At 52.4% G+C, this 18,276-nt stretch overlaps 1 protein-coding gene and 1 long non-coding RNA gene across 11 annotated transcripts in view; one reads left to right on the top strand and one right to left on the bottom strand.

Annotated features, from left to right (window-relative positions):
- The window catches only part of CTIF (cap binding complex dependent translation initiation factor), a 294,145-nt gene that overhangs the window by 167,028 nt on the left and 108,841 nt on the right, over positions 1-18,276 (bottom strand). For all 7 annotated transcript variants that reach the window (XR_006195575.1, XR_006195576.1, XM_042911713.1 and 4 more), the window contains exons 4-6: positions 15,335-15,408; positions 13,990-14,094; positions 8,682-8,757 (exon numbers count right to left, since the gene is read on the bottom strand). Coding sequence is in view for 5 of the 7 variants with exons in the window: in XM_042911713.1 (XP_042767647.1) it covers positions 8,682-8,757; positions 13,990-14,094; positions 15,335-15,408 (255 nt within the window). In the remaining 2 variants the exon portion in view is untranslated. The remainder of the gene's footprint in view (positions 1-8,681; positions 8,758-13,989; positions 14,095-15,334; positions 15,409-18,276) is intronic.
- LOC122204255 lies at positions 25-16,891 on the top strand. 4 transcript variants are annotated; one of them, XR_006195579.1, is made up of 4 exons: positions 25-88; positions 3,042-3,179; positions 4,161-4,433; positions 11,533-11,880. It is a non-coding gene; the product is annotated as an uncharacterized LOC122204255 (long non-coding RNA). The 4 variants fall into 4 exon arrangements; XR_006195581.1 differs by lacking the exons at positions 25-88; positions 3,042-3,179; positions 11,533-11,880 and adding exons at positions 95-2,061; positions 16,769-16,891; XR_006195578.1 differs by lacking the exons at positions 25-88; positions 3,042-3,179 and adding an exon at positions 95-2,061.

Here is an 18,276-nt window from a genome sequence, read left to right as displayed (position 1 = left end):
GACCTCATAATGGTGGGATTCTACATTATCTACTACTAAACTGGGTCAGTCATCAGAGGATCAAAGCAGGGGACCTGACCAGGTCACGGTGAGCTCATAATTAACTGCAGACAGACACAGAATTTAGTTTCAAAATTTCCTAACAGGAAGGCAAGCAGGGAAGTAAGTTGGGTTTATGTAGTTCCTATTGTCGGACAGAAGGCAGTGGACATCACGTCTGTCTGACAGAATTCGAGAAAAATGATCACAATATGTCCTTATGGCAAGAAAGGCTTGGGCAAGACGCAGGATAATTCAAGAACAAGGTCTTTCAACTGGGGTTTTGTAGAAGATGGAAGCCTCCAGGGCCGCGCGGGGAGCAGGGAGGCAGCATGTCTGCAGGGTCCTGAGGCCGTGGGGTCGCCTGTGCTCTGTCACCTGAGGAGCCGCTGAGGAGAAACTGCTCAGCACGTTACCACAGCTCAAGGTGACGGAGCCTTGGGGCGCTGTCTGGGCAGCGGTCTCGGGCCTATTCGGAGTCCATTCCCTTGCTTTTCACATTGAACTTAGTCAAGTTTAACTTGGCTCGGATTACAGAGCTCCTTTCCCTTCGGTGCAGACTGCCAGCGTCTGTTCTTCCAAGGGCAGGAGCCAAGGCTTTGTGAGGCCCCAAGGCCCACGCCACTGGGTGCCTCCCCTGCAGGCCCAGGTCAAGATTTCTGGTGTGGAGGGAATGCTGCCTGCACCCCTCACTCCACAGGAAGGCACCCTCCCTGTCTGGGCGGCTGATAGAGGCTGAGGGGCGTGCCTGCCTGGGAGCAGCCTGTGTTCCAGGGGCCTGCGGGGGAGGGGGAGGACCCCCGAGAAATGTCAGACCTTTTCAGAGTGGGGCACGTTTGGGTCAAACAGGTACTTCCCTACACCTCTGTGTGACCATTTCCTTTACCCCCTCATCCTCTCCCTTGTTCTGGGGAGGAAGGGCCTGAGCATTGGGCTGGGTCACGTTTCTGACAAGGGTGCATGTTGAGCACCAATAAGGGGGCAAGGACACCTTCGGCTGCTTGGGACAAGGGACTTGCGAGCACAAACCCCACTGAGGAGCCTCCAGAGTGGTGCGCTGGTGTCCCCTAGTGGGAGCAGATGTCAGTGCAGCCGGTGTCCCTGCATGGCCTCCTGACACTCCTGAGTTGGGGCCACGCTGCGGTGACCCCATCACTGCCAACATGGCGGGCCGGCTGACTCCGTTCCACTCACACAGTTCCCAACGGAGAGCCCCAAAATGCACGCGGGACCCCCAGGACTCCATTCTAGGTCCAACTGTGTGAGCTTCTGCCCTGCCCTATGGCTTTACCACCTAGAACGATGACAGATGACCCCCCAAGCCCATGTCACTGCACTCAGAGCCCCCAGCTGCCCTCCCCCAGTCAGAAGTGGGGGGGAACAACGCCAGCCTCAGCTCCCTGGGGGCTGCCAGGTGTTTGTGGATGCGACGATCTGGCTGCTATCACCCTCCCCCTCAGCCACCGCTCCAGGGAGGCAGACCTTAGGGACAGTCCGTATCACCAGCATCGGCCCTTATGAACCAACAAAGTGACTTTTATGGGTGAAGAACTATACCCGGAAGAGGTGGACACCTGTCTGCCTTGCTCCCAGGTCCTTGGGTGCCTCCAGGGGCTCGGCCCCAGAAGTCTCAGCAATAGGGGTCCCCCAGGGTCCCGCTGTGGAAATACGACCAGGTGGGGTCACCAGGGTTAGAATCCTCAGCTTTGACTGGAGGGGAGTTTGGCCAGGTACCCAGGTGTCAGAATCTGAGCTGGCTGAGGCTCTCCTACCTAAGACCACTCACGGTGACAAGTACCCCGTGTGCAACTCCCAGTGAGAGAGAAGCCGGAGCTCCCTGGAAATCTACAACAGTCATGAAGTCGGGGGGACCACTGGGGTGCTCTGCTCCGTGCTCAGCCATCATTCAGGTCCCAGGGAACAACTCCTGGAGCGGCACTGAGGAGGGAGGTGAAGTCTGCAGGGAGAGAGCCCAGACTTCCCCCGACAAGGAACGAGGACTCTGACCTGGGCAAGGCACAGGTGGGCCGGGGCAAATCACAAAGGCTCCTATATACAAGGAGTTTGATCAGGGATGGAACCCCGGGCCTCTGTCGTGTGGGGAGATGCTGAGGAGACAGCGGGCTGCAAGTCTAATGCTTCTCCTTTTGTGGGGTGGAGGAAATGGAGGCCAGGTAGGCAGTGATCGCAGGCCAGTCTCTCCCTTTATTCTGTTTTCCTCCTGGTGAGGCAGGGAGGCAAGAAAGTAAGTCCCCTCTCATCCACCAGGGATACATTCCAAGATCCCGATGACGACTTATAAAGCCTTGAAACCTCAGAGAGTACTGAACCACACACACACACACACACACACACACACACACACACACACACATTTTTTCCTGGGCATACCCGCTATGATAAAGTTTAATTTGCAAATGAGGCACAGTAAAAGAGTAGCAACAACAACAAGATAGAATGATTATAACAATATCTGTAATAGGGGCGCCTGGGTGGCTCAGTCGGTTGAGCGTCCGACTTTGGCTCAGGTCATGATCTTGCAGTTTGTGAGTTTGAGCTTCGCGTCGGGCTCTGTGCTGACAGCTCAGAGCCTGGAGCCTGCTTCAGATTCTGTGTGTGTGTGTGTGTCTCTCTCTGCCCCTCCCCACTCACACTCCGTCCCCCTCTCCTTCAAAAATAAACATTAAAAAAAAACAAAAACGGGCGCCTGGGTGGCTCAGTCGGTAGAGCCGACTTCAGCTCAGGTCATCTCACAGTCTGTGAGATCGAGCCCTGCCTTGGGCTCTGTGCTGATGGCTCAGAACCTGGAGCCTGCTTCAGATTCTGTTTCCCTCTCTGTCTGCCCCTCCCCTGCCCATGCTCTGTCTCCCTGTGTCTCAAAAATACATAAAAATATTTTCTAAAAATTAAAAAAAAACCTATATCTGTAATAAAGTTATGTGAATGTGGGGTCTCTCTCAACATATCTCACTGTCCTGTACTCACCCTCCCTCTGAGGACAGGTGGTGATAAGGCCCCTGCATGGTGACATGAAGCGACACAAATGACGCAGGTGCTGTGACGGAGTGGTAGGCCACCACTGATCTCCTGACCACACAGCAGAAGGAGCATCATTTGCTCCTGGCCGAAGCTGACCCCAGGTAACGGACCGAGGAAAGTGGAACTTCAGATAAGGTTAACTACTGAAGTTAATTACTGAACTGCGGTTGAGGTTAACTGCATGAGGGTACCTAATGTAGGTTTCCTTCTACTCCTCAAACTGACTTTTGTCAAAAACAGTGTATGTAGCCCACTCATCTCTGCTCAGGCCCAAGCCTCTGTGGGAGGTCTGGGGGTCCTCAGGCTATGGGTGGGCTTTCTCTCCCCTTCAGTGGTCTCCCACTGGGTGCACAGTGTCTCTTGGTGTATTTGGAAATATTTTTGGTGATCACCATGGTTGGTCACCCCTCCCCAGTGACGAGCATTCAGTGTCTGGGGCTAGGAACACTGAGTATCCTACATTGCGTTGGACAGTTTCATCCAGTTAAGATTTGTCCCACCCCAAATGCCAATAGCTGGGTTAGCTGACCCTCAGGACCCAAAGATGGACAACTCAACCAGCCGGCTCTGTTTGTGAGGGGCTTTGAAGAACACTAGGAAAACTCAGAGAAGTCATCCCAACATGCACTCCGAGGTCCTCAGATTCTACCACCAGAGCTCTGTTTGGGCATCAGGAAGCCTGTCAGCCTTGTCCTAACGGTACCCGTATGAAATACAAACACCCAAGAAGAGGTCGTCATGAGCATTGTCAGCCATAACTAGGATTTCAACTCTTATTGATAATTCTGATAAGAGTGCAGAGTGTGCTGTGATGCTCTAAAAAAATACAGATTCCTGGGTATGATTCAGTAGACGTGGTCACCAGCCACAATGATCCCTGCCCCCTGATAGTCACACCTTTGTGTGGTCCCTTCTGCACCGCTGTGTGCAACCGACATATAGCATGTGGCAGAGGGATAGCATGTCACTTCCGAGATTACATTATAAAAGATCAGGACTTCTGTGTTGGATGTTCTCCCTTCTCACCTGTTCTCGTTCTCTCTCTCTCTCTCTCTCTCTCTCTCTCTCCCTCTCCCTCTCAGATCACTTGCTTTGGAGGAAGCCAGCTGTCAGGGTGTGAGGACACTCAAGCAGTTTATGAAGAGGTCCACGTGGCAAGGAACTGAAGCCTTTTGCCAACAACCAAGGTGGAAGTGAAGGAGCCGTGTGAGGGGGCCAGGATGGAAGGAGGCCCTCCAGCCGCAGCCAAGCCTTCAGATGGCTGCAACCCTGGCCATCAGCCTGACTACAAGTCCAGGAGAGACCCTGAGCCAGAACCCCAGCCAGGCTCCTCCCAGGTCCCCGGCCATCTGAAAGTATGTTGTGGTAATCAGTGTGTGTGTGTGTGTGTGTGTGTGTGTGTGTGTGTGTGTGTGTGTGTGTTTTAATTCTTTAGTGTTTATTTTTTGAAAGAGAGAGAGACAGAGTGCGAGCGGGTGAGGGGCAGAGAGAGCGGAAGGCAAGGAATCCGAAGCAGGCTCCAGGCTCTGAGCACAGAGTCCGACGCGGGGTTCGAACCCATGAACCACGAGAGCATGACCTGAGCGGAAGTTGGACGCTTAACCGACGGAGCCAGCCGGGCGCCCCTCCGTGTGTGTTTTTTAAGCTGCTAGATGTTGAGCTATTTACTAGGCAGCAGGAGATAATTCATGCAGTGGGTCTAGGTAGGGCCAGGAGGCTGTGGATGTAAAAGCTTCCTAGGTGACTCTGATGTGCGGTCAAGGTTCAACAGCCGTGGGTGTAGAGACTTACGCTGCTGACGGTTTTCTGGGCACAAAGCTGACTCAAAGTGGCACGTGTGCACGCGAGAATCAGAGAGCTACTGCTGTGTGGCTCCACACTGAAAACAGAGACAGGCAAGGGGTGAAGGCTTCCACCACCAGCAGCCCCTAAGAGCTGAAGTGTCACACGTAGCCCTCGAGAACTAGGAGTGCCTGCTGATGTATTGCTCCTGGAAGAGAGAAAGCCTAGAACGTGAAACCTGAGGGGAACCCTGGCCTGAGGATTTTCACAATTTGTCAAGGAGCAGAACCGTTTCCTCAAGAGAAACCATTCCCAGCAGACTGGGTTAGAGATGCCGGCAGAGCAGTTCTGGGCAAGTCTAAGTAGTGGCCCCTGAGCCTGCTTCTCCAGGCTCCCCACCACCACTCCCCATGCTTAGCAGCGCTTCCGGGGCAGAGGTCCACAGCTTGATCCTCCTGACTTCTAGTGCAATCTTTCTGCACCACCACTACCCAGGATGCCACTTAGGAAAGGTACACAGGGTGGGGATGCGGTACGGGGATCCGCCCCCTCTCCCTGCTCCTAACCAGGCTATGGGAGTCCACCGTCAGAGGGAGGGAGCACCTACTGTGCACCTGGTATTTTTCCCAAAGCTTCACATGAACTCAGGTACTCAATCTTCTGCAACAACCCCATGAGGTGGATCCTGTCATTATCATCATTTGACACGGGGAAACCGAGGCAGAGTGAGGGTAAGTAACTAGCTTGATTCCTTGGTTAGTCCATGGCAGGGCCAGGATTCTCTAAGGTCCATGTCTGGGGTGGAGACACTAACCCTTAACCCCTGAGCTCTGCTGCCCCCCCGCCAGCCACGGGCCCAGCCCTCCCTGCCCTCTGAGCAGGAACGAAAGGCCCTCTGCTTTGCTCTGCTCCCCAGGGAGCGAGGGGACAGGCGTCAAATAGGAAAAAAATGGTCAGACCTGTTACCTTTCCAGCCAGGATGCCACAGGCTGCTGGCTCAAAGGCCATCGAGGGCTCAGCACCTCACCTAGGGCAGGGGGAATCGGGATCCTCCCCTGGATCTGTGTCTCTCAAATATAGTCTCCCTCTCAATAATGAATGCTGTGAACATTTAGGAATGGAGCAGTACATAGTAATTATTGAGTACTTTACCCTTTTAACTTTTGCACCAAAGCTAGCTTTACATTAGCAGTGGTAATTTTTTTTTTTTTTTAACTTTTTAACGTTTATTGATTTTTGAGAGAGAAACAGAGCATGATCGGGGGAGGGGCAGAGAGAGGGAGACACCGAATCTGAAGCAGGCTCCAGCCTCCGGGCTGTCAGCACAGAGTCCGACGTGGGGCTCGAACACACAAACCGCGAGATCGTGACCTGAGCTGAAGTCAGGTGCTTAACCCACTGAGTCACCCAGGCGCCCCTATAGCTATTTGACCTACACACCGTGGCTGAGGATATTGATTCTTTTGTCTCTCAAACGTACAGGACAGTTGTGAGGACAGTACAAAGAATTTCCCTCCGCTCCTCATTCAGATTCCCAGACTTACTACTCACCACGTTTGCCCTTCATCACAGCTATGGATCTACATACTCGTTATTTTTTTTCTTTTTCAAAACATTCGAGGACAGGCTGCAGACATGAAGCTCCATATCCCTCGAGTACTCTAGTGTGTATTTCCCCAACACAAGGGCACTTGCCTATATAACCATCATACAGCCCTTCAAGTCAGGACACTGATGCCCAGGTAACACTACTGCCCCACCCACAGACCCCATTCACATTCCCTAACCATCCAACAAAGTCTTCTGGTCCAGGATCTCAGCGAAGAACACATATTGCATGTAGTCTCTCTGTTTAGTCCCCTCCAACCTGGAAGATTCCACAGTCTTTTCCTGTCTTTCCTGTCCAAGTTTTAGGGAATCCTCCCTACATTTGTTTCCTTATGACCAGAGTCAGGCTGTGCTTTCTCGGCAGGAAAACCCCAGAAAGGGTGTCGGGTTTTCTCCATGCGGCACATCAGACAGCACATGGTGTCTACCCAACCTGTCGCTAATGATGTTAACCTCATCATAGGGTCAAATTAGGTTCTTCCAGGTTTCTCCACCATTAAGCCACCACATTTCCCTTTGTAATGAGGTGAGCCCTATGTATGTCCCAGCCTGGTGCCTGAAAGAGGGTTTCCAGTCTTAACACATAGAGAGCCTAGTGGTCTCAATGAGTTAAGGGGATAGAGTTTAAAATTCAGGGAGTCTGAGACAACGAGAATTTGCAAGGCAGGACACCAGAGAAGAGAAATCCAGAAATCCGCAGACCCTTGAGTCTTTGGCTGAGCACTGATTTGTGCATGTGTATGAGGAAACTTCCAGAGCCAGTAGAAAACCTTCTGAAAGGAATAGAGGGAACCATCCCCTGAGATCATACAAGGCTAGAAATAGTTCCCAGCAGATGAGGTAGAAATACCTCCTAATACACAAGGTTCTCAGTAGCAATCTCAGAAGGGTATTGACTCAGTAGTGGATCAAAATGTGTCCCAGACTAAAGGCTCCCCACCTAACAAAGGCTTTAAAAGCAAGCTGTGAAAAGATCAAACTGTTCTGAAGTAACTTAACTGTGTTCCAGAACAATGCCCAAAATATTTAAATGGATACTAACAAAAATCAGGCACCCAACAATGTAAAATTCCTAATCCCTGGTATCTGATATAAAATCACCAGGCATGCAAAGAAAAATATGACCTATATCTAGAGAAAAAATCAGTTAATAGAAGTAGACACTGAAATGACATGAGTGACCGAATTAGTAGAGAAAGACCTTAAAAAAGTCACTATAAATTGATTCTATATGCTCAAGGAGAGAGGGGAAAACAGGAACATGAAGAAGAGAGAAATGGAAGAGAGAGAGGACAAAAAGATCCAAACTGAACTTCTAGACATGAACAAGACAACATCCGAAATGAAAAATACACTGATGTGATTAACAGTAGGGTTGGACTTTGCAAGAAAAGAGTAGTGAACCTGAAGACACAGCAATAGAAAGTATCCAAAATGAAACACACAGAGAAGAAAGACTTAAAAAAAAAATAGGCAGAGTTTGGTGAGCCATGGGAGCAGATGAAATGGCACGAGGTTCAGTAGAGAAAAGGACAGGGTGATGTGGTGCGTGTGGTGGCAGGTCCCTGACCAGGCAGGCTCTGTCACCTAGGAGGGCGACTCTCACTCTGCTGTGGCAGGCCCCACCCCCATACTCGGATGCAGCTAGATCCCCACTATTTCTGCCCAAAGACCAGCACCAGAAGCATCTCAAGACCCAGATTTGCTGTCTCTTTGCTGAGTGAATCCTACTGTCCCGGAGCCAGGCTCGATCCAGGTAAAGGAGCCCAGTCGATGACAAAATCAGCGAGCACAGCAGACACCTGGAGGCTGGCAGGACATCTCCACTTTTCAAAAGCCTAAAAATAGCCCCAACCACATTGGCAATCCCGGCAGCCCTGCCCGTCCCAGGAACACACCGCGGGAGGCCACACCGGCAGAGATTTCAGGTCAAGGGACAAAAAACTTGGACAAGTGCACCGAGTTGCCACAGCATGGCCCCATTTCACCTCTGGGGGATGTCAGGCCCGCCACCAGTGCAGTGAGCGTGCCACCACACACACATCACGATGGGATGCCCTGGGCCTCGTCAGGCACCCACCCCTGCCTCCCTCCCACTGCAGTACATCCAGTTACACCCTGCTGGAGGAAGGGGCTATGGGGGTGCCCAGGCTGTGCCCAGGCTGAAGATTGGGACCTGCCTGGAAGGTTGGAGACTCTAATCCTGCACCTACCTGCCAGGCCGGGAGGACCTTCTCAATGTCATTCAGGTTGATCCCGTCCCCGTCTTCTAGCTTCCCTTTTCCACACCTGGGCCAGAAAAGACAGAAAGGCATTGAAGAGTCGGCACATTCACGCATCCTACCCCAGCCCGCCGAGCAGGAAGGGCAGGGATGGCCAGGAGACACCCGGTCCTGCCACCTCCAGGCCTGTAGGATCAGCCTGTCCCACCCAGAGCAAACAGCTCTGGAGAAACATGCTTTCCTTCCCCAGGCCTGGCAACACGGGCCCTGCCTGCAGAACGAAGGACTTCGTGCAGGCGGGCATTCTGGGAGCAGTCCAGAGGCAGGGGGCACTAAGGTGACATCCGACCCCCCAGGGAGGTGACAGAGGTACCAGATTTCCCCTCGACCCTTCCAGGCAAAGACGCTAATAAGCTCCTTGTTGATGAATACCCCAAAACCCGTCACAGCTCCTGCAAAACCTCATCATCTCGCCCCATTACACCAAAGGGGCGATGAGTGAACAGAAAGACCAAGCAACTTTCTTGAGGTCACACAGGCCCGCAACAGGGATTTCTCCCTCCTTGGCCTGACTCTGGGCCAGTCCAGCAAGCCCACTCAGATACCGATGCTTTGTCTTTACGCCCTCTGTGGGCAGACATACCATCAGGCCAGAGACGCTGACCCCAACTCGCCATCGAGCACCCATGTCTTCTGCATACTTAAGGTGCAGACTCTGGAATCAGACTGCCAGGCTGGAACCCGTTACGTCCCTTACTAACTGGGTGACCCTACGCAAGTCACTTAACGTCTCCGGACCTCGGTTTTCCCACTTGTCCAATGGAGATCGTTAGTAGTGTATAACATCATGGGGTGGTAGGAGGATGAGATTAATGTAGCTGATACACACACACACACACACACACACACACACACACACACACACAGGCACACCCATGTATATATCCATATTTACATACCATGTTTAATGGTAAATATGGGTAATAATGGCATGCAAGTGTAGTAAAGTAAGTAATAGCGTAAATATATTAGTTCCACGAGGACTACTTCTGCCAGTACTAGTCCTGTTTACAACTATCTTACTAGCATTACTGTTACTCTTTTGTTAGTATTTTACCGCTACTATTGTTAATTGCTGCCCCAGGGAAGGATTAAGAGCCTAGACTCTGGAGCTGACCCAGGCTCACGCAAGTTGCTCATTTCTTTGTGCCTCCTAGTTTCCCCACCTGTCTAGGTGAAGACAATAGCACTCCTACCTCCCTAGGTTGTGGTGAGTTTTCAATAACACGAGGCCAGCACTTGGAACAGTGCCCAGGATGGATCAGTGATCACTGCTCTCATTGGTGTGACTATGGACCCAGACATGGTGAGGGCTGCCCAGCGTGACGGCGGCAGCATTTTCCAGCTGCAGCATTAAGGCAACTCTCAAAATTTAGAGGATTTATTTGTTCAATATTTGCCGAGCATCTCTTGTGTTTTGGGCCCTGTCAACCTCCCTGGGAGTCATGGAAAATAAATCTGCTGTGGTTCCTGTCCTCCAGAACGCAACAGCTCTTCGGAAACACGTCCTAAACTCAACTGACAAGGCGGTGACCACCAGTAGGGGGCAGCATGAGATAAGTGTTATGAAAGACTTAGGGACAGAGGAGGTGGGGTGGCCACATAACCCACCAAGGCTGGAGTGGAAGAGGGCAGGAGGATGCAGTCTATACCCCCCTTTTGACAAGAGCTTCCGCGTGGGCTCTGGCTTGGGCTTTACCCCAGTGTAAACAAGGCATAGACTGAACCCAGAGGAGTGCTGCCCAGAACATCCAGAAGCATCCAGAATGATCTGGGGCAGGAGGAAGGTGGGTCATGAGCTGGCTAAGCAGAGAATCCTGGAGAATGTCCTGGGCAGAGGGTAGCGGGGCAATGGCCTGGAGCTAAGCCCATGTATGTTGCCAGCTGGGATGTCAGCATTCCTGCCACTGGGGTGGGGTGGGGGTGGGGGTGTAAAGGGGATGGGTAAAGGGGGAATATGGAGCTAGAAGGCCAGGAGGTGGAGCTGGGGAGGAAGGGGTAGAAGGAAGGTGGGAAGGACACGTGGGGAAAGAGAGTTCTTACCCCCTCTGCCCCTACCCTCCACCCCCACCCCAGCCTCTTGATGTGCTGGGCTGCAGACAAAGAGGCAGACCAACCTCTGGAAACATCCAACCACCTTTTAACTACAGGTTGGCCCATGAAGGTACCAATGGCCTGCATCTGTATTTCATATGCACCTTGGCAACAGGAGAGGAGAAAGCTGGGGACTGTGGGCCGAATGGAACAGCTGACGCCCTCTCCCCCAGGTCCTGTGTGCTATCCCCCCACTTTCGGACTCCCAGCTGCCCTGAGCTCCAAGCATGCGTTAGACGCCAGCCTAGCACAGCACAGGCGCAGCGTTTTATCCTCACCTCAGCAGCTCCTGGGGGCAGCAGGGGGCTGTGTGCAGGGAGCGCTGCTGTCCCCCAAGACCCGTCCTCTGGGATTCAGAGCTCCCTGGGAGGACTGCAGGTACGGAGGGCAAAAGGTTGCTACAGACCAGCTGAGTCACTGCTTCCTACAGGGTTTCCAAGGCAACAGCTTTCTCTGATTTCTGTCCCTCCATGGAAACATGGGCTGCGGGAAGCCTTGGCAACCGAGAGGTACCCTGCTTCCGAGGGATGCTGCAGTGGCTGGGCACGTGGAGTGCATCCCCAGCATGGCTGGACTCTGAGGGTGACACAGTTCCTGCCTTAACCACAAGGAGGCCACCGGGTGCTGAACCCAGGATCCCCTAGGAACCTGGGGAGGCCAGGGTTCACCTATGCTCTCATTCCAAAAGGGTCCCTCCATGCAGAAGGCCATCTCCCCTCACCACCCAAGGAAAAGTGACCTCGGGAATTCTGGCAGATCCCACACAGACAGGACGATGGAAAAGGGAGCCGTGGTGAGAGGCTGGGGTCCCCTGGGAGAGTATGAAGCACGTGGTGGGTCTCTCCCCAGAAAAATATACACAAACGCATGATTTTGCATGAAAGTTTAAGGGGGTTAAACTGATTCACGGATACTCTGGTGTGATGACCGGGGCCTTAGATGGCATCAGAAGGCCTTAAATCATGGCTCTTCCTGGGCATGTCTGAAATGCATTTCTCCCAACTGTACAATAGAGACAAGAGCCTCTCCCTCCCTAGGCTTTTTGTTCATGACTCTGCGCTGGTGGGAGCAGGGTGCTCAGAGAGGGGGTGCCCACTAGGGTGGGGTGGGGAGCAGGTGAGACGCAGTTATGTTTAATACAACCAACAATATCAGTCACGTTTAGATGTGAAGTGACGGGAGGTGAGAGTGGACAGGGAGGGACTGGAAGGAAAAGTAAAAGCCGTCAGTCTAAGAAAGAAGAGGAGAACAGCAAGTGTTGACAAAAATGTGGAAAAGCCCCGTATACTGCTGGTGGGAATATAAGACATTCAGCCTCTGTGCTAAATAGTTTGGCGAAATAGTTCCACAAAAACTTAAGACATGGAATTACCATGTGTGATACTGTGACTCATACAAGCTATATTTGGTCTTTGTCCCCAGTCCTAGTATAGAACTCCTCAAATCCTTGGAATTTCCTAAGTGAGGACAGAAGACAAAGTTGCATTTTGTTATGTTAATGAGGCGACTGTTGAAAAACCACCTAGGGAATCTACGGGAGGGAGCCGGTTCAATCGCGTGATTGGAGGGTTAGAACTTTCAGTCGCAACTCTGGACTCCAGGGAGAGGAGAGGGGCTAGAGATTCAATCATTGGTCAATAATGATTTGCTCAATCATGCCCGTGTAATGAAGCCACCAAAAGCAAAAGCAAAAGCAAAAACAAAAACAAAAACAAAAACAAAAACAAAAACCAAAGGAGGGGCTTTGGAGAGCTTCCAGGTTGGTGAGCACAGGAGATTCTGGAAGAGCGCACTCTGGAGAGGGCATGGAAGTTGGCACCTTTCCCCATCCCTTGTCTGATGCGTCTCCACCATCTGGCTATTCCTGAGTTCTATCCTTCGATATAAACTAGTAATCCAGCGGGTACCATGTCTTCCCGACTTCTGTGGCCTCCCTAGCAAATTAATAGAGCCCAGGGAGGGGGGTCGCTGGAACCCCCAACCTACAGTCGGACATCTGAAGCACAGGTGACAGACTGGACTTTGGACTGGCGTCTGCAATGGGGAGAGGGGTCGATTTGCAGGACTGAGCCCTCAACCTGGGGGGGTCTGATGCTGTTTCTAGGTCAATGGTGTCAGCACGGAGTTGAATTGCACACACTCGATTGGTATCAGAAAACTGCTTGGTGGCGTTGGAAAAAAACCCACACACATCAGAACTGGTGTCAGAATTGGACCATGTGACTCAGCAATTCCATTTCCCAGGCACCTACCCGGAAGAGTTGAAAATAGGGACTCAACAAATACTTGCACACGAATGTTCATAGCAGAGTAATTGACAATAGCCAAAGCGTGGAAAGAACTCAAATGCCCATCAGCAGATGAATGGATGGACAAAGAGTGACAGACCCACATGATGAAATACATGCCACAGTGTGGACGAACCTCAAAATTTTATGCTGAGTGAAAGACGCTAGGCCCAAAAGGCCACATATGATCCCACTCCTCTAAATAACCGGAAGAGAGAAATTCACAGAAACAGAAAGCAGATCGGTGGTTGCCAGGAATAAGAGGGAAATGGGGAGTCACCGCTTAGGGGACATCGATTTTATTCTGGGGGGGTTGAAAATGTTTTGGACCTACGTAGAGGGGATAGTTACACACTATTATGAAAATATGAAATGACACGCAATTGAACACTTTAAAATGGTTAATGTGGGGGGCGCCTGGTTGGTTCAGTGGGTTGAGCATCCGGCTCTTGGTTTTGGCTCAGGTCAGGGTCTTGTGGTTTGTGACACTGAGCCCCGCCCGTGCTGGGCTCCATAGCACGGAGCCTGCAGGATTCTCTCTCTCCCTCTCTCTCAGCCCCTGCCCTGCTCGAACTCACATACGTACGCGCTCTCTCTCCAAAATAAATTTGAGAAGATGAGACAGCCCGGTATAAAATCAAACACTACACCAGGGGTTCTCAAAGTGGGGCCCCTGGACCAGCAGCACCAACGTCCCCTGGGAACCTGTTGTGGGTGGAGAGCCTCTCTGGACACCAGCCACCTGTGTGTTCCCAGTGCAGCAGAGATGCCTGCCCGCCCAGGGAAGGGCCCCTCTCTGCCCCGGGACAGCTGTAACCCTACCCACCCCTGTATAAAAGCCCCTGGTCACCCCTTACCCTTCCCGGTCGATGTGTGGCAGGGTCGGCTTGGGCGTGTGTCTCAGCTTCCGGTGGAACTGCGTGAAGTCCAGCTTTTCGGGCTGCAGGTCCCAGGTGGCACCACTAGAGGGCGAGAAAAGGTGAGAAATGTGAGGCAAGGGGGAGACCAGCCCAGTTACCCATGGCACCAGACAGCTGGGCACAAGCCTGGCAGGGAGCGTCTTCACAAAGAGGTGGGCAGGCTGGGGAGGACACCCACCAGCCGAGGGTAGGGTCGACAGAGACCCCTCCCTCAGAATGGAGCTGGCGGTGTCAGCTCTGTGTTCAGATAGTGGGGCAGGAGGCTCCCCTTTCCTCAACCCTGCTGTACAGCAATGCATGTCAGTCTGATGCCTGCTCTACGGAGGCCCCCCTAAAACACTTCAGAGCTTCCTTCCGGAAGGCTGGAAACAAAGGAGGCCAAACATCTGTCACTAGAGCTTCCGATGGCAGCTCAAAATGGTGGCCAGGCAGCTGTGAGGTACATAAGGCAAGTCAGTGGGGTGGGAGGTTGAGCCCCACAAAGTCCCAGACCCAGGAGACAAAGGTGCTTCCATTCTGGGAAAGCCTGAGTCTGAGCCACGGATGTGCCTGGAGCGCGCCCAGCGTTGGCCGGCTCCAAGGCCAGGGGCGGAGGGGAGCTAAAGGGCCCCTGCCCATCCATAGCCCCAAGCCGTCACTCCCCAGGGGAGTGAACATATGGTAGGCACCCATTAGCAAACCTTTCGGGGCACCACCTCCTCCTACTGAGGAACCCTGGCCAACACCTGTTCTTCCGACCTGGCCCTTCAGGAACCTTCTAGAATCTGAGCTACTGACCACCTTTCCTTCCTCCAGACCTCTCTGCAGCCACCCCCCGGCCCCCAAACCCTACGACCTCAGGTGAGGGGAAGTATCTGCAGCCACAGCCGTCTGTCCCCGGCTCTCACATGGGTGGCCTTGTGTCCACCGTGTGCCATTCTCCTTTGCTCTTCCAACCACTAGTCAGTCCATCCCTTTGCCTTCTCTCCCTCTCCCCTGTGGTTAGACTGTTAGTGTCTGTCTTCTCTTTCCCCTCGACCCTCTCTCTGCCTCCTCTTCCTCCTCTTGGATGGTCTCCTCTCATTTTCGTTCCTTTGATCTTTCTCTCTCTCTCTCTGACCTCCTTCCTCAGCTGCCTCATCCGGGCTACCTCACCCCCTCTTTGTCTCTCTCCACTTCTTGATCAAAGAACGTTCAACATTTACTCAACTTCCAAAGACCCCATGGGGCTTCTTCTATAAGGACAAGCACCTGGGGTCCCAGCCCGAGGCATATGCCACAGACAAGAGGAAGAAAGGCTTACCTGAAGGAATCAAAGGTGTTGGCAGCCCAGATATCCGTGCCCAGCATGTCCAGAGAGTTGTCTTTGCTGCCATTCTGGAAGAGATGGGATGAAAAAAGGGGACATTGTTTGCTTGGTCAGGACACTGAGAACACGTGGCCAAAGTCCTAATCCCAGAGAAGGCTGCAGAGGCCTTCCTTCTCTTCCCTCGGTTGGTCATTCTGGGCAGCTTGTAGGCCGGAGAGAGCCACTGGAGTGAGCATCCTGGCCAGTGCACCCAGTAAGTCACGAGGACCACTGCCCCCCGGCCCCCCACCCAGGTACAGGCCCTCACCGTTGCGTATGTCAGACATAGAGCTATACCATCAGGTACAGAAATAGCCTGGGTTTCTGCTGTCCCCCGCCCATGGCTCCCGAGTCCACTGCCAGCTGGATGGCAGTGGCTTCTTCCCAGGCAGAGGCTCTGGAAAGCCAGACACACTGGCAGGTCCGTGTTGGAAGGCTGACTTCCCTGGAGTTAAGCCCCACTTCTCGAGATCAGGCGGCCCTGAGAAGCCCCCACTGACCAAGGCTATACCAGTGATTAAATTCTCTAATTCTCTAATTGTCTAAATTCTCTAAACCCCGTTCCAGTCTTTGCCCTCCAATGTCCCCTACACGATCCATCCCATAGACATACAGAAAGCGCTTTATTTCGTCCAGTTTCTATCGTTTGGCTTCTCCGCCCCTTGGCTGACAATCTCCCCAAGTTCTCTGACAACCTGCCTTACTCCTAATGCCCTCCATCCCTCGTTACCCCTAGTCTGCTTTCATCATCACACTCTTTAAAATCAAGACTTTCACCTCCAGGACCGCTGGACATGTGCATGCCTTATGACCCAGGACATCACTCACAGGTATAAACACAACCAAAACGTGCACAGAGGTTCACCAACAGTACGAAGCACACAGAAGTACAGAGCAGCACTACTCACAATAGATCCACACTGGAAGCCACCTAAATGCTTCCCAGCAGTTGACTAGACATGCAAATTATGGCATATTCACATACTGGAATATCGCACAGCAGGGAGAATAAACAAATTAAAACCTACAACAGCATTAATAAGCCCCCAAAATGTAAAGAAGAACAAAAAACCCAGATACAAAAAAAGTACCAACTCCATGATTCAATTGATATAAAGTTCAACGACAGGCCAACGAACTAATCTGTGGAGACAGAATTCAGGAAGGGGGGGGGGGGTCCCAGGAGGGTCCTGGGCGGGGGGTGCTGGTAATGTTCTGTTTCTTGATCTGGGTGCTTGTGTGTTCAGCTTGTGAAAACCCACTGAACTGTATGCACGTAATATGTATACTCTTTGTCCATGTGTGTTAGGACCTCCTGGTTAGATTCCTGATAGTATCCCCAGTCTTTGTTTTTAGGACTGATCTGTCCCCAAACCTACCACTTCTCAGGTCCACTAGCTCCTACACTGGATGATCTTCGTTTGAGACCTTTCCACGGGCCTAGGCCTAGGCAGACACTGAAGACACAGAAGTGGAGGAGTCACAGGCCCTGCCTGCAAAGAGGGGTAGGTGTGCAATGACGCACATGTAATAAATAATTACAAGACAGTGCAATATGTGCATTGATTCAAGGAGCCGTAACGGGACCAGAGGCAACAGACCCGTTGCCTGTAACGGGACCACAGGCAACTTTGCTGGTGACTCCTCCTGAGCAGGGGACGCAAGGACTCATGGAAGTGAGGCAAGCAGAGAGAAAAGCAGGGAAGGGGTCATTCTGGCAAAGGGGACAGCATGAGGGAAAGGCAGGACCCAACAGGGCGTTATGGGGAACTTCAGGGCCTCTGGCTTTGCACAGGGGGCACAGGAGCCCAAAGAGTGTCTAGGATCACCCACACAGTCCTGGCCAGGGCCTACTAGGGGCCCCACAAGTGCTCCTCGATGCTTGTTGGGGTTGAATTGTGGCCCCCCTCCAATTCGCATGTTGAAGTCCTAATGCCCAGTACCTCAGAATGTGACTTTATTTGGGAATACGGTGGTTGCCGATGGAGTTAGTTAAGATGAGGTCATAAGGGTGGGCCCTCATCCAATATGACTGGTCCCATTATAAAAAGAGGACATTTAGACACAGAGACACACATGCACAGTGGGAGGATGCCATGGAAAATTGGAGTCACGCTGCCACAAGCCAGGGAACCACTGCGGGCTGGGAGACAGGCCAGGAACAGATCCTTCCTTGGTGACTTCACAGAGATCATGGCTCTCCCCACACCCTCATTTCAGACTTCTGGACTCCAGCACTATAGGACTGATAATACCTTTCACTAGGTTGAGCCAGTTTGGGGGTCAGAAGTGTGGAATCAAGCAGCCCTCGCAAAATAATATGGCGATCGACCATCCACCCCTCTAAAAACTCCCTTTCTGAGGGTGGTCAGTCATGTCCCTCCCTCCTGCAGTCAGCAGATGTCCCCCACACCAACCCCAGGACCTTCTCACGTCCTCACAGCCACACTAACCACCTGAGGGGGTAGGGTCTCCTGCATCCTGCAAACAGAGCAGCCCATGCCGGCTCAGGCCAGTCTCTGACCTCCCAGCATCCACATCCCCAGGAGCCAGCCTGTGAAAAGTCCCATCTTCTATCCTCCCTGGTGGCGATTCCCCTGCAGACCACAGCCACCATCACCCCAGAGACTGCTGGACAAAGCCCCAGTGGACTAGAAAGGAACCCGAACCAGGCTCAATGACTCCACCTCTGCCTCTCCCAGCAGAGACACCAGCACCTTGACAAAGAAGCCCCATGATTTCGGGGTTTGGTTTTGTCTTTGATTTGCCTCATCTTCCAGTTGGTCAGAATTGGTAAGCACGCTCTCCTCCCTGCCTGCATTGTACTCAGCATGCCTGACTCACCAGCCTCTTACGTGGAAACCAACCTAGTTTCCAGGGAGAGAGCAGTTTGCGGG

The sequence above is a fragment of the Panthera leo genome, chromosome D3 (assembly GCF_018350215.1).
Source record: "Panthera leo isolate Ple1 chromosome D3, P.leo_Ple1_pat1.1, whole genome shotgun sequence".
NCBI classification, from domain to species: domain Eukaryota; kingdom Metazoa; phylum Chordata; class Mammalia; order Carnivora; family Felidae; genus Panthera; species Panthera leo.
Note: the sequence above shows the minus strand (reverse complement) of the source record. Positions and strands in the feature narration are given on the sequence as shown.